This window comes from Acyrthosiphon pisum, chromosome A3 (genome assembly GCF_005508785.2).
Source record: "Acyrthosiphon pisum isolate AL4f chromosome A3, pea_aphid_22Mar2018_4r6ur, whole genome shotgun sequence".
NCBI lineage: Eukaryota > Metazoa > Arthropoda > Insecta > Hemiptera > Aphididae > Acyrthosiphon > Acyrthosiphon pisum.
In genome coordinates, this window is record NC_042496.1 from 32813146 (window position 1) to 32828221 (window position 15076).

The 15076-nt window shown below is 28.4% G+C and overlaps 2 protein-coding genes across 2 annotated transcripts; both read right to left on the reverse strand.

The window, feature by feature from the left end:
• Positions 1-615: 615 nt before the first annotated feature.
• LOC100164800 (NOP58 ribonucleoprotein homolog) lies at positions 616-6234 on the reverse strand. Its single transcript, XM_008188923.3, has 16 exons — positions 6038-6234; positions 5864-5940; positions 5073-5172; positions 4776-4984; positions 4506-4705; positions 3598-3743; positions 3306-3432; positions 3077-3240; positions 2757-2959; positions 2566-2696; positions 2385-2507; positions 2218-2292; positions 1107-1169; positions 977-1039; positions 750-815; positions 616-676 (listed from the first exon to the last, which is right to left on the reverse strand). The coding sequence occupies exons 1-16, from the start codon at positions 6080-6082 to the stop codon at positions 627-629; spliced, it is 1842 nt and encodes a 613-aa protein (XP_008187145.2). The 5' UTR covers positions 6083-6234; the 3' UTR covers positions 616-626.
• A 3315-nt stretch (positions 6235-9549) lies between these two features.
• Positions 9550-14236, reverse strand: LOC100162719 (eukaryotic translation initiation factor 1A-like). Its single transcript, NM_001162074.2, is given in 6 exon segments — positions 9550-9863; positions 9929-10035; positions 10109-10241; positions 11195-11298; positions 13883-13966; positions 14059-14236. Coding segments are annotated over 6 exon segments (450 nt in total). The 5' UTR covers positions 14075-14236; the 3' UTR covers positions 9550-9857.
• Between the last annotated feature and the right edge of the window lie 840 nt (positions 14237-15076).

Sequence of the window (15076 nt, forward strand, 5' to 3'; positions counted from 1 at the left end):
AAAATAAAATATGTAGTCATTAAAATAGTAAGGTGTTGTTTTAGATACAATATTAAATTATGCAAATATATGTCCTTGTTTGTGCACCTAATACCTATACAGTATACTAGCATAATGAAGAGATATTGCAGTAGAGATCATAAAATAATTTCCATTAGTAGAAAGCACTAACATTATTATTCCCCCCCATCCAAATTACAATCATTTTGGTTACAACAGAATGACTATAAATTCAAAATTGTAATTATATATATATATATTTTTTTTTACCATATTAATCATATGAAATCAATTCTTGTTTAAGTAAATATATTGTTTTTACTGCTGTAAATTGTATTGGTATTTAACCTATTTTAATTGTCTGTATTGTCAGTACTCACTTGTCACTATTCACTGCACACACTTTTTGCCTTTGGGCACCAAATAAATTATTTTTATTTTAAAAATACACCTCAGAAAGTATTAAACCAGTGTAAAAATACTTTAGTTTCCAATAAAAAAAACAACCCACATTTATAAATTGTGTATCAATTTTGTTATGAATATATTTGTCACAATATAAAATTTTAAAAATTGTACATCATGAATCCTTGAAGACGATAAAATAGTATTTAACAAAAAAAAAATTAAATAGATTGTTGACCTTTCTTTTTCTTTTTCTTTTTTCCTGATTCACCTGTAAATTTTTATATGATATTAATAAAAATGTTAAGTTAATTTAGAAAAATTCTCATGCCGGGTCTACTTACTAACTGCTTCGCCCACTGAAGTATCAGCAACAATGGATTTCTTCTTCTTCTTTTTGGGAGAATTTTCTACAATAAAAAATTAAAATTTAAACAAAATTAATAAAAATAATAAACTTCCCAAAATAGTATTTGAAATAGTAAGTGCACATACAATGAATAATAATAGTTATTAGATTTTCAAATAACATTTAAGTGTAAAAAAGTAGGTAAATAAAAAATATAGTTACCAATTGCCTCAGTTTCTTCTTCTACCTGACTCTTATTTTTCTTTTTCTTTTTCCCAGATTCCGCTAGAAATACAATGATAAATTGTTATGTATAAGAATTCGAATAATTAAGTGTACAATGTCTACTTACTAACTACTTCAGTAATTGAAGTATCATCAACAACTGACTTCTTCTTCTTTTTTGTTACATTTTCTGCAAAAAAGATATAAAATATCCAATATTAGGAGGATGTAACTGTGCCTTACTTATTTTCTCTATCTTACCACATTAATACCCACAAAATATCAAATTTGGGTTCAGCAAAACATCACAGCTTCAATATTGTTATAAATTGATCAATAATCAAACTTCAAGTTACAAACATTAATCGGTATTGTACATTGAATTTTTACAATACTTCAAATAATTGCTAAGCAAATTATGAATATTTAAAATATTAAATGCTTATAAATTGCAGAATAATATAAAAACCATAAAAAGCCAACATACAAATACAGATAACATTCTAAATGAAATTAACTTTGATAATAGGTCAAATTTACTATAATATTGAAACGAGCAACCCAAGATAAACTATGCTAAATATTAAATTATCTTAACATTTTTTTTTTTTTGCATAAAATATGTCACGTCTAGGCAATAACTATTACCTTGCCTTGTCATTGAGTATAATTTATATACTGTAAAGAGAAACAATGTTTGATATTTCACACTACACAAATATTAGTTTGTCACTGACAATAGAGAAAGCTACCAGTCACTAATTGTTTTTTAATAAATATAATCTATTGCTACTATATCGTATATACTAGAGTATGGGTAATTATTAAAATAAATAATTTGACACTAGTGATAGTGTAAAATAATTACTAATATGTAGAATTACTACCTTGCACGGACTAATATATAATAAACTGGAAACAAGCAGCTTACCAGTAGCCACAGTGTATCTATACAAAAGGGGCAAGTGCAGGAAGTTGCAATGGGACCGAGTTCACAACGCCATCTATATAAAACACAAACTATGATACAAAATTTGAAGATAAACCATTAGCTCCCTAGTGTGTAGAGCCTTTTAGTGGCTGTCCCCTGACTCCTGCCAACTATGTCATTTCCAGTCTATTATACATGAGTCCATGCTACAATGTTTTTTCCTCTCTGGTAGCGTAAGACATATTTTACAATACATTGTTCTCTGAATCAATGGTAATATTCTTATACAGTAATGTATTGTACATACCAACTATGGGCTCATCTTCTACTGGCTCTTCTTGAAGTTCTCTCTTCTTCTTCTTTTTAGATTTTGGCGTTTGTTCTTTAAAAATATTTAAAGTTAAAATGTATCATAATATCAAAAATTTCAATAGTATTTGGTACAGTATTTTACTGCTAACTTGTTTTATTTACCCTCAGTCAATATCGATTCCTGTTCACTTTTTACTGAAATATCTGCACCATTGTTAACGGATTTATCGGCACCATTTGTTTGTTCCTTGTTTTTCTTCTTCTTCTTCTTTGGAGGTTGTTGGACTATTGTTAAAATACAAATTGTTAGAAAAAAAAAAAAGAACCATAAATAAAAACTTACCATCCGGTTCTTGTTTGATATCTTTTAAAATTGCTTTTTCTGAATATTCTTCTTTTATGTCTGCATCTTCTATTTTGCGTTTATTGCTGGGAATAGTAGAATCGGCCGCAGCTGAATACTGTACTATTTCTCTAAATATATAATAATAATAAATAATGAGTTATTTTAAAACAAAAAATCAAAATATTTACCTTTTAACTTGATACTTTTCAAATTTAGCTTTAGCTTTGGCAGTTCCACTTATTCTTGTCATAGAACCTTCTTCCATAAGACGAAGTTTATATTCTAAATTGGCCAAATGGTTTGTACCTAAATCTAAATTAATTGTTTCAGATTCACCAAATGCATCAAAACGTGCAGCAAGAGCAACTTTTGCTGCCAACATACGAGACATCTAAAAATAATAATTATAGAGAATAAAGTTAATAAATAACACGGGATACTTTATGGTAATATTTGATCGATATCTTATATGGTTTACATTTTTATATTTTCAATTAATTGTACTTACCCTTCCCTTAACTTTAGCAGTTGCTCGACCAACCAAACTGGAATGATAAATAAGACCATATTTAGGAGTATCATGTTTTTTTTTCAAAGCTCTAAATAATGCTTTTTCAGCTCCACACAATTGAATTGTAGATGCAGGCATTTTAGCAACATTTACTAAAGATCCTATAAATCATAAAATAACAAATTACACAAATATAGTTATTACATATGCTAGAAAAAAGAATTACCTCCTTGTGCCAACATTCTAGCTCCAACCAGATCGCCAAGAAGTACAGTTACATTGGGTGCAACAGCCATCATTCGAGACTTTAAATAATCAGATAGCGATGTTCGGTAAGTGGATATATCTAATATCTATAAAGTTAAATAAACAATTAATATTACATTACTCTAAAAATGCAAAAAGAAAATATGAAAATTTAAAAGAAAAATACCTATATTTTATTAAAATGATTTTTATTAGTTTACTTTATAAATAAATAAATTTATTACAATGTTTAGGTAAACATCAAAAATTACCTCGTCACACATCTGTACTATATGTTGTATATCATCATCAGCAATCTCAGTTCCCATAGATATTTCTGCAGCAGTCTTAACTTGATCCTCTAAAGCAGGATTTAGAATAGAAGATAAATCTATTGATTTGGCATTTTCTCTCATACCTAATCAAAGTAAAAAGTATTAATAATAGTTCATCTATTTATAATTCAGGTAGAAGAAAAAATATTAACATTAACCCTTCAGTTGCTAAGCTGATTATGTCTGTTGCTTAAAATATGTTAGATTTTCTAAATTTTGGTGGAATAATAACTTTTAACAAGTCAGTAACTTATTTTTTTGTAATTTTAATTCAACATTTCCCAAAGAAGATAGCCATAAAATATAAATTTCTATCAATTAAATCTATTTATTTTAAAATTTTCTTTTAGATGAAGAAGACATGATTTTTAGGGAATGATGAACAATTAATAATAAATATTGAGTAAAGCATGATTCACAGCAAGATTGAGTTATGCCAAGCAAGAGGGTGGTAACCATAATGGTTTAAAAGTTGAGCTGTAGTCTATTTTCGGTATGATCGGTTATTACATGATACCTAAAAATCAATGTCCCATCAATATGTGATTCAATATGTGACACACAATGTAGCTGTGAATACTCATTTATAGAGTATTCGATAAGCTTCCCAGAAAACATTGAGATTATAATATGTAAATAGTTAAGAAAAGGTCGACATGTCTTCTTTTTTTTTAAGTTGGATAGTAATTTCCTAGAGGGTGGTGAATATTTTATTTTTCTAATAAAGTTAAGCAATTTTAAAATATATTAAAAGAATATTATTCAAAACTATCTAAAAAAAAATATACAGAATGAAAGACATTTGAACAGACATTGAAAGTACATTTTATCTGATTAAAGCTTACCTAGTGTTTTGATTGTTTTAACATATTCTAAATTGTCAGTAAGAATCTTTCCAAGTTCTGGGAAATGCCAACCGTACCACTCTCTACATCGCATTATGTAATTATTTACTTCTTTATCAAGTTCATCTAAAAGTCCAATTGCCTGAACTATCATTGTATCAATTTTGTCTGGGCTAAATTTTAGCTTATATCGTGACAAACTATAAAAAATAAATTCATCTAAAACTGAAATGCAAATAAAATTATTAAATCAATATAATTATATATTACCTATGGGCAAGACCTAATGACATAGCAGTCAAGTCTTTCTTAGGGAGGCCAACCAATAAGTTTTCAAATTGAGACCGAATGCATCGTAACAAATCTGCTGCAGAAGAACTTGACACGCAGCTGATATTAAATTTTTCTTTAATAGCTGCACCCAGTTTTGGGTCAGCAACCATTAATGAATCACTACTATTGACATGTGATTTAATAACCTGACAATTGAAACGACAATTAAAAACCAATAATAAATATAATCTAAGCTATACTAATTATTAATCATTTATTCTAAAAATAACATACCTTTTTTAAAGATTTGCATAATTTTCCTTCAATTAAGGAAGCAGCCGATGCTAATGCTTCTGTGGTGTCATCAAATTTTTGAAAATGTTTTAACTTTATACTGTAAATAAATATTTTTAAAGATTTAATTCCATAAATAATTCAAGTTTTTATATGTACCTACAATAATAGTATTATTAGGCAACTAGTGTTAGTTGAAATAATACCTATTATTTGTATACATTTTTTTTATAAAAAATTCAATATAAAAGTTATACAAATATCTATATTATATCTATTTATCTATTAAATGTCCAAAGATGTGTTGTGTAACGACTAACGGAATAACTATTATATACTCTTTCAGATACAATTTTCAAGTTTTTTTAATAGTCATTCAATATTTGATGTACGTCTTCACATCAGGAAAATACATAACAGAATTCTGTAGATTGTTTAGTTTTTAGGAACTAGAACACGACCATACTTCTAAGTTTTAACACATAATCAAACTCACTGACAGGTCAGATTGGGAATGGAAACTGGTAAATTCAGTGAATAGTTGAACAATAATCACAATTTACAATTTACAGGTAGGTACATAGGTCATAGATTAATTAGAAAACTGATAAATAATACAGCTTAAACTACTGAACTAATTCATAACGAAAATTGCTACTGTTAATTTTAAATTCTGTTTCAAATTAGTTTGATTTACTGTATTTATTCTTAGATTGATATTAACAATTAACTATTTATTATCCTTGTGACATTTTTATGAAAACAAAAAATAAGTAGGAAGGTATAGTTACATTTTACTCGTCGCTTCTGGCGACTCGAAGTGGCTGTACAGATCACTGACATTTTTCAGTTTGTTTTCATCCAGTAACTGAAACACGAAAAGTCGAAAAGCAACACGTATTATTATTGACATTTGTGGATAAACGTGGTGATGATAAATATTGCTTATAAAAACGCCAAGATACCTTAAATATTGCGTAACCGGCAGAGGTTTCGAATAGAACCAACATTTTTAATGTTGTCTTGGACCATCAACTATATAAAAATACAAAATAATTGTTTTAGTTAAAATAAAAAAGCACTACACTCGTCCGCACGACAGACAGACATGATACACGCACATGTTCGGTTGCGGTTTTCAAACAATATTGTGTTGTATATAATAACTGATGTATTCAACACCCGACATTTTTTAAGGTTAATACTCCTGAATGTCATGGAGGAAAAAAATATTCAATAGTGACCACTAGCTTAAAATTTTTAAAACGTGGTTGAGTCCGAAGATTATTGTATGCACAGCTGCTGCTGATAAATGATGATTGCTAACTAGTGATATGAAGTGAAGTTATTATCCGCCATCTTGAGTAAGCAGCCGAAATCCCACCAAATTTTGAATTCTTGTTTAAAATATTTAAAATGTAATTTTTTTTTGTCATTGATATTCATTTTTGTCATAATAAATTATGATTGTATATTTCAAAAATATATTTTTTAAATAAAATATTATCATAGTATATAATTCTTTGTGATTTAAAATTTTAAACAATAAAGAATTATTTGGTTTATAAATAAACTGTCTGTTGTTTTATAACATACTATATAATATTATATTGTTTATACAATAAAACTATTGTTTTCAGTACTCATTATTTGTGTACATTATTTTCATAGAAAATAGTTGTAGAGTGTATTATCTATATCTGTCATTGTATGTTGTATTATTGTATATCTACAACCGTGGATTTAATACAATTCGGATAAAAATATTGATAAGATTATTGAAAAAATCACTAAAGTAACATTTGCCAAGGTAGGCAGGTGGTGTCGTGACTCGTGTATTCAATATTCACTACCTACCGCTCGGCTCTCTGGCCTCTGATGAACATTATCTGGTGTCATGTAGGTCATGGATTGCATTGGGTGTGTTAAATTTAAATTCAATTAGGTATATAAAATCATAATACACGAAAAACGATTCTAAGTGAAGACGATCAGTCAGCGCCAGTGGCGCCCAAGATATATTTTTCAGGTGTAGCAAGAAATTATTTTACCCACCCACACACCCCCTCAAATACTCAAAATTATATTATGTTATACATTTTATCATATTTTAATTGATAATATTAGTAAATATTAAGGTATAAACCAATATAATCTATGATTAATAATGAACATATTTCAAGTTAATTATTTTATGTTATTATACCCACCCACGATCCAACACCTTATTTTCAAGGTGTAGCGACCGCTACACCTAGTAATAGGGTTTGACGCCACTGAGTCAGCCTATATTATAATCATAATTTTAAATTACAAAAAATAACTAAAATCATTATTCTCGTTTTAAATATCTAATTTCGTCCAAATTTGAATTTAAATTATGTATTAAAAAAGGTTGTTTTTATACAACTTTTAGATTACTCGGTTACACTATGAAGTACCTACTTATGAGTAGCCATGTTTTAAATTATCAATCCTTAGCTAATACGTGAAAAATTTATAAATTTTTAACTACAAAATAATTAACAAACTTTTTGCGATGAATTATGTTACAATTTTAAATTTAAATCCCTCTTATATCGTGCCTATTGCAGTATTGCATGTTAGATTTATCTTTAATATTTTTTAACTGATATCATAACAACTTATGAATTAAGAGGATTGGTGAACCTTGTACAAAATGTTTAAGCTTTTTGACCAAACAAAAATTGTTTATCGATATTTATAGAAAACAAATTGAAAATGTTTACAAATAGCTCAAAAAGTATAAAAATATTTTATATTTTGAGCGGACCGATGAATGTATTGATTTTACAATGATGTTTGTGTTTTTTCGATTTATTTTCTTCAACATCTTTTCTGGTAGGAAATTGAATTTTGTTGGGTTTTTTGGAGGGTCAAAAGTAAAAATTGCCCAATAATTTTCAAAAGAGTCAAGAAAAACAAACAAAAAATTAAAGAAAAATTATCACGGAAAACTAGATTTCGAAAAAATTGAATTTGTTTTGTAGTGTAACTCTAATAAAAATAACCGTAGAAACATGAAATATTGATATCTTCACAGAATGTTTATATTAGCAATTTCTAAAATCTAAATGGCTGAGGTATTTTCTCAAACCAAAATTCCCCAATTCAGCCTATTAAAAACAAGGGTTAGGAATTTTGTACACAATTTCCTATAATTGCGACAACAACTATACGGCGAAAACCGACTACCGTATTGTCGACCGTCGCCGTCAACGTACAACTTTTCGGTGATAATAAAGTAAACTTCTCGGAAATTATTGAGCGGTGATTGAGACATAGACAAATTGAGACAAATTGATTATAGGTAAAACAAATCGAAATTACGATAATGCGCAGTTGTACCGCACGTCAAAATTAAATACCATGTCCATGCTTCTACGATTTACATCTGATAGAACATAATAAGCACTTAATTAACATTTCCTGGATTTCTGACCACCCTCCCACCGATCGCCATAAATAGGCCACTGATACTTAAAATAATCAATGCTGTATAGTCTGTTACTTCTTTGTAAAAAAATTGTAAATTTAACTTTTTTTTTGTTTTTTTTTTGTGAAATATTTGTACATAGTCCACGGAATGAGAGTGGTGAAATGAAATTAAAATTGTCAGTTCAAATAGTTCAATTATGGCAGAAATACCAGGAAGTATACTCTATTATTTTACCCACCCACCTATTTTAGCCTTTTTAGGGCAACCTAATTTTAACACAGTTAGATTTAACTACATCTAGACTATAGTATGTGTTTGGCACCGCTAGAATGAACCTAAATGGCCTACATTTTTTTACATTTTTATTCTAATGGAGTAGAAACTAGAAAATGTTATTCTTAGAATATAATTGATTACATTTTTGATCACTGCATAATATAAAAATGTAAACCTGATACTTGCTTCATTTGTAAGTACACAAACAGGCCCGGATTGAACCGGCGAGCTACCGAGAAAATCTCGGTGGGCCGCATAAAATTTGGGCCGTTATTATTTTTGGACAAAAGTAGTCTAGTATTTTTAGATAGTGATATAGTAAAATATAGATCCAAATATACACGGTTAAAACAATAAATGTGTCATGTATAATACTGATGTATAGTGTATTGCCAATACACTATACACCAATACAGTATTGGTTATTTAATTCTCAAGAATTGTCAATCGATAATACACGCTAGAGCAGTAAAGATAGAAATTTAAAATCTCGGTGGGCCGAAAACTCTCAATCCGGCGCTGTACACAAATTAACTGTGAAAAAAGGTGTTACCTTAGGATAATACTGATGTATTCGTTAATATAGGTATATAATTAATTGTATTTCTTAATTATTTTAATATTATACACATTGCACAGTGGGTAATAAGAAATTTATTCCAGCTAATAATTGTTCATCCCTCAATAATAATTTATAGAAGCAAATTATTGAATTTATATCTGAATAAAATAAAATATCAATGTGGTATCTTTTTTTATTAAACCATTATAATATATAAATAAAAAAAACAGTACCTAATTAATAATTATAATAAAAAGGAACCGGTATCTGATAAATTATATATTTTTTTCTAAAGAATTAATACAATTAAATTAATTCAATTTATATCAAATAGTGGAGAAACAATATCAGCAGAACAAAACACATACAGACATACATAAATTAAGCATCATGTTAAGTATATATTTGTTTAAATTTATTGATGATTATATTCTGATTCATAGGCAAATTATATCACCATACAGCTTACATGTTATTTGAAATAAATTTAAATCTGAAAATTAAAAATATTAATTGTTATTATTTTTAACAGAATTATTCATGTGAAAATGATCTTACATTATCAACAGCATTGTCTGCTTCTTCGTCATCGCTAATATCATCTCCGAATTCAATATCTTCATCCAATCCATCATCAACAAATGTGACTGTGTCATTGATACGAACTAAAGATAATATATTTTTATGTCAATTACCTTTTAAATATCTTTAAAAATAAATTAATGAAACTAATTTTACCAGTTTCTGGAAATTCGCCATATGTTTTTAAGTTACGAGCTTCATCTGGCGTATACTTCAAAATTACATCGGCTTTTGTGTCTTGATATTCACGTAAACCTATTAATACTATGTCAGCTTGATTAATCCACACCTAAAATCAAAAATCTATTATATAAGATAACCATATTCAAATAAATTAACATTAATTGAATAAAATAAATAAATTATTAGTCATAGGCGCCAATATTTCAAAAAATCATTGGGTACTCTCAGTGAAACCCCCTCTCCCATTAAAAAAGTACTGTATAAAGGCTTTAACCATCCATTCTTAATATGTGATATGACCACTTACATTTGCATTACCGTCATAACACTAACCACGGCAGTTTGTTATTGATAGTTTAAATTGAGTTAGAACATTAGAATTCAAGGTAAACTGCCTGAGAATTAGTTAATCTGTTGAATCAAAAAACCCTAAAAACAGTTTAGATACATCTAAATTATCATCAACTTTACGAAAACATACTGATTGTCTGTTGTTTCATCCATAATATTATTTTCCATCGATTTATTAAATTTCTTTGTTAAATAAAAATTTATTCAAAATCATTTTTTTTTTTAAGAAATGTATTAGTTATTAATACAATTTAAACCCAATTTTTATGGAGTGCTCAGCACCCCAAATAAATTTCAATGGCTGCTCAAAAACCCGGACATTTGTCTAAATGGTGCCTTTGATATTAGTGAAATGCTTTATTTCAAAATAAATATTATATAAATTAAATATATGTTTATTTTTATTATCTTGTCTCCTTCTTACAAGGAATAGTACATTTTACATTGAATAAAATCTTATATTGTTAGCTTTAAAATTAGAGAGAATTTATAAGTTTTAAATATTAAAGGTAAAAACATAATCTATGTTTTTATGCTGGTTTTTTTCTTTAATTTAAATTTAAACATCATATTCAAAATTAAACAAGTTTGAGAATAGTGTTTTAATATTAAATTAGAATAGCCCATGATACTTTGAATAAAATGTGAGAGAAAATATTAGTCTCTTAGATATAAATAATAAATACATAAACAGTATTAATTAAGTACCTTTTTCCTAAGTTTTCCTCGTATGTGGCAAAGTCGTTTAACACCATCAAAGCACATAGCTTCTAGACGTCCATTTCCCAACATTTTGGTAACTTGAGCATATTCTATAAAAAAAAAAATAAAGCTATTATACACATCTTGAATAATAGAATATAATAATAAATAAATAAATTGAAAATAATAGAATTAATGTGTAGCGGCCACACATACTAACAAGTGTAGAAAGAAAAGGAAGTGGCTTGTAGTTGTAAAAATGTTTAAGTCCAATAGTAATTAAAAATAATTATTGATATATTATCAAAATATTCTGAGTGCTATTAAACTGTTTAAAATTATTCTACATCCCTTAGAAATTCAATTCAACTTAATATTTTTCAAGTCCAGAAAAATACAATTTGACTCATTATAGTCATGACATTCAACAGTGATAACTATTTTAAATTCACAGAATACCAATGAATTTATTGGTTTTACAAAGTTATATGGTGCTACTTAGTACTCTCATGTGGTTTACACAGGGGCGCCATTTCAGTTTTTTTTTTAAGTGTGCAAACAATTAAAGAGGCCAATTTTTTCCCACCTCCAGGCCAGTCGTTAAAAAAACGTTTCTAGTGTTTTCAGTTTTTCATTACAGATTCATTACAGAATCAAAAACATATTTTTATAGTTAACACATTACATTTTACCGTTCATACATTCTGTGTATATACCGTATAGTGTATAGTAAAGATATTTTTAGATAGAATAGATGCATATTATTATTATTATGTCTTTTGTCTATCAGTAACCAGGGGCGGACTGGCCCAGTGTGCTATACACCAAGTAGAACCCCGGGCCCCCGTTTGTATTTATGATTCGGTATACGGTATAATACTGGTATAATACGGTATTATACAAAATAAAAATAAAATAACATATTTCAACATCTCTACAAATAAACAACATGTTATTCTTAATTTTTTTTTTATATTTACTTATAAAACTAAGGGCTCTTTCCTAATTTAGGTAGGTTCGAAAAAAAATTATGGGCCCCTAATTAATTTTGCACCCCGGGCCAAAAATAGCCAGTCCGCCCCTGTCAGTAGCCACTTACCATTTACACATATTTGTGTGTGCCGATAAAGTGATAAAGTGATACCGATATCAATTTATCAATTATAAAATTAAAGAACACAATATTATAATATTATTTATGATCAGGGCTCGGAAGTTGTAGTACTAAAAATGTTACTTTTTAGCTCTTAAATAGCACAAAAAATCAAAAAATATGTGTTTAAATTGAAAAAATTAAATTTATTTTAAAAAGTTAAATGTAATAATACAATTTTATAAAATTGTTGGGCTCATAGACATCAGGGACTGTCTGGACTAGTTGAATTATAAACCGTTAACAAAATATATATTAAATTACTTAAATATATTTGTAAAAGTGTACTTATAAGATCTATTTATTTCCTATTTCCTAACAAAATTAATCATTATTTTCAACTTATGTGATAAATTCCTATATTTTGTATAATATGTAGGTATATATTATGTATATTAAGAAAATATGCCTAAAAATAGCAATAAAAACAGTAAATATGCAAAAAATAGCAAAATAAAATTTCGTGTATGACATCAGAGAAGTGTGATACATATTTGTATCTTACTTTGGATGTTCTAGGACGAACCAAGAAAAATATGCATTTGCTACAACTTCCGAGCCCTGTTTATGATTATCAGTAAATAGCTGCGGTGCATGCACAATTAAAGATTGGCAAACTGAAGGCCATCTGGCCATAGTATTAATTAGGCCTAGGCCAATTGTGGACAACAAAATTACAGGGTGTGCGAGTGCACACCCTGCCCCCCCCCCAAATGGCACCCCTGGGTCTACATATCATATACGAGGTTAACATACATATTTTTGTTCGTATATTAGGTTAGTAAAAATGTTGAACAATTTTATTAAAAAAAGCAATCCTTATTATAAAGATATTAGAATACCTACTTTTTTGTTTTGTTTTTTAATTGGTCTTTGAGTGTTGGCAATTATGGCTATTAGCCTTGTGTTGGGGGTTACGGTTGCTTGAGGAACACATGTTATATGTGGGGCGAGTATTTTTCACCGAAGACCCGGTTGGTTACCCATCCGGGAGCCAGCGACGGTGAGTTGGGACTGTGGCTAACAACCACACCACCATTATACCTTTTTATATATACTTAAATAATGCATTTAGATTACTTTATCCTGAAATAAGTGAAAGTTGGAATTGGGAACATTTTGTTACAAAGTTACAAGTGTCTAATGGAAAAATACTATTTAAATCTGGATTGAAATATGTATTAAAATGTTTTAAATATTTCATTAATACAGTAAAACTATATTTTATTTCTAATTAATATTTAATACATTATTTAGTTGAGTTAATTATCTTATTGTTCAATATTTGTGACAACAAAATTCCAAGGTTACAATATTTATTTATTTGTTTTTATATTTGATATTTCTATGCATTCACATAGAAACAATAAAATAAAACATCCATTAGTGTATATTTTCATTCTTAATACTGTAATCTGTAATATATCCAAAACTTTTATTACCCACTGTATTTTATCCTAAATTACTTATAGGTAACGATAAACCATTTTAAAAGCTAAACATATAGCATAATATACTGAATACTTGATAAATATTATTACCTTGGCCATCTTCTTTGAATACCAATTCACGCTTCTCGGTTTCATTCTCGTTTTTACCACGTCTACGGTTTTTACCTCCCTTTCCTAGGGGCGCCAAAAAATAATATTAGTACGTAGGAGAAAACAATGTAGATTATAGATGCCAAAAACATTGAATTGAGTAACGATTTACTTACCTTTATTTTTAGGCATTATGTATTAACGACTGGCGTGACTTGAGGTTACAAACTTTTAACTTACTGGTTCTGCGAATGGGTTGATTATAAACGATTTTTTTATTAAAAAATTAACAATGCTTTCTAGAGTTCAACAAAATTAGTACCAATGAGAAAATAGAAACATTAAAAACGCGTTATCAAAATCATCAGTCCACTTAGATCTAAAGAATAATATGATTGAGTAATTCCTGATTAGCGATGGTTGACGGTGGTTAGGGATCACTATCTTTTGTACCACAAAATAGTAATTCCAAAGTAAGTTTATTCCACGATCTATTTATTCCACTAACCAATACTTCCAATATATTTTTGTTCTATAAGGTTTATTGTTCCAAACTATATTCATTCCCGGTGGTGTCGAAGAGCTTACTGTTTAATATATTATACTACTAGCTGTCCCGACACGGCGTTGCCCACGTATTAGTTTGTTTTTTTGCATTTTCGTAGGCCGTGTATTATTGTTATTATGTATTAGACATTTTTTTTTTCACGTATAGTGAACATTAATATTCATATAATGTCACTAATAATAACCCACAGGATTAAGGATAGAACATAGTCTGCAATGAATGAGTAAATTACAAAGTTCTTTATTGAAACTTTGGGTCATTATTAGGCATCGGCAACAACGACCCAATCATATGATACACTTGGCCTTGTATTTTAAATGTGGTTTCAAAATTACGTCCATTAGGTTTGGTATCGCAAATTTTGGTTGCCCCAAATGACCAGCAAGAAGAGATTTTAAAGGTTCCGGTGGAGTTGGAAGAGGTAACAGTACCACTTTTACTGATGCGCAACACATGCCGGTTGCTTCATTGCGGAATTTTAAGGCCTGACAATATTCATATACTTTGTCCATTGCACCGATTGCAATATTAGAAATGCGCAGAGTAATTTATGTCTGGAGCATATTCGAATGCAAGACGAAAAAAATGATACACGGGTTAATAATTAATATGCGATTCCTTTGCTG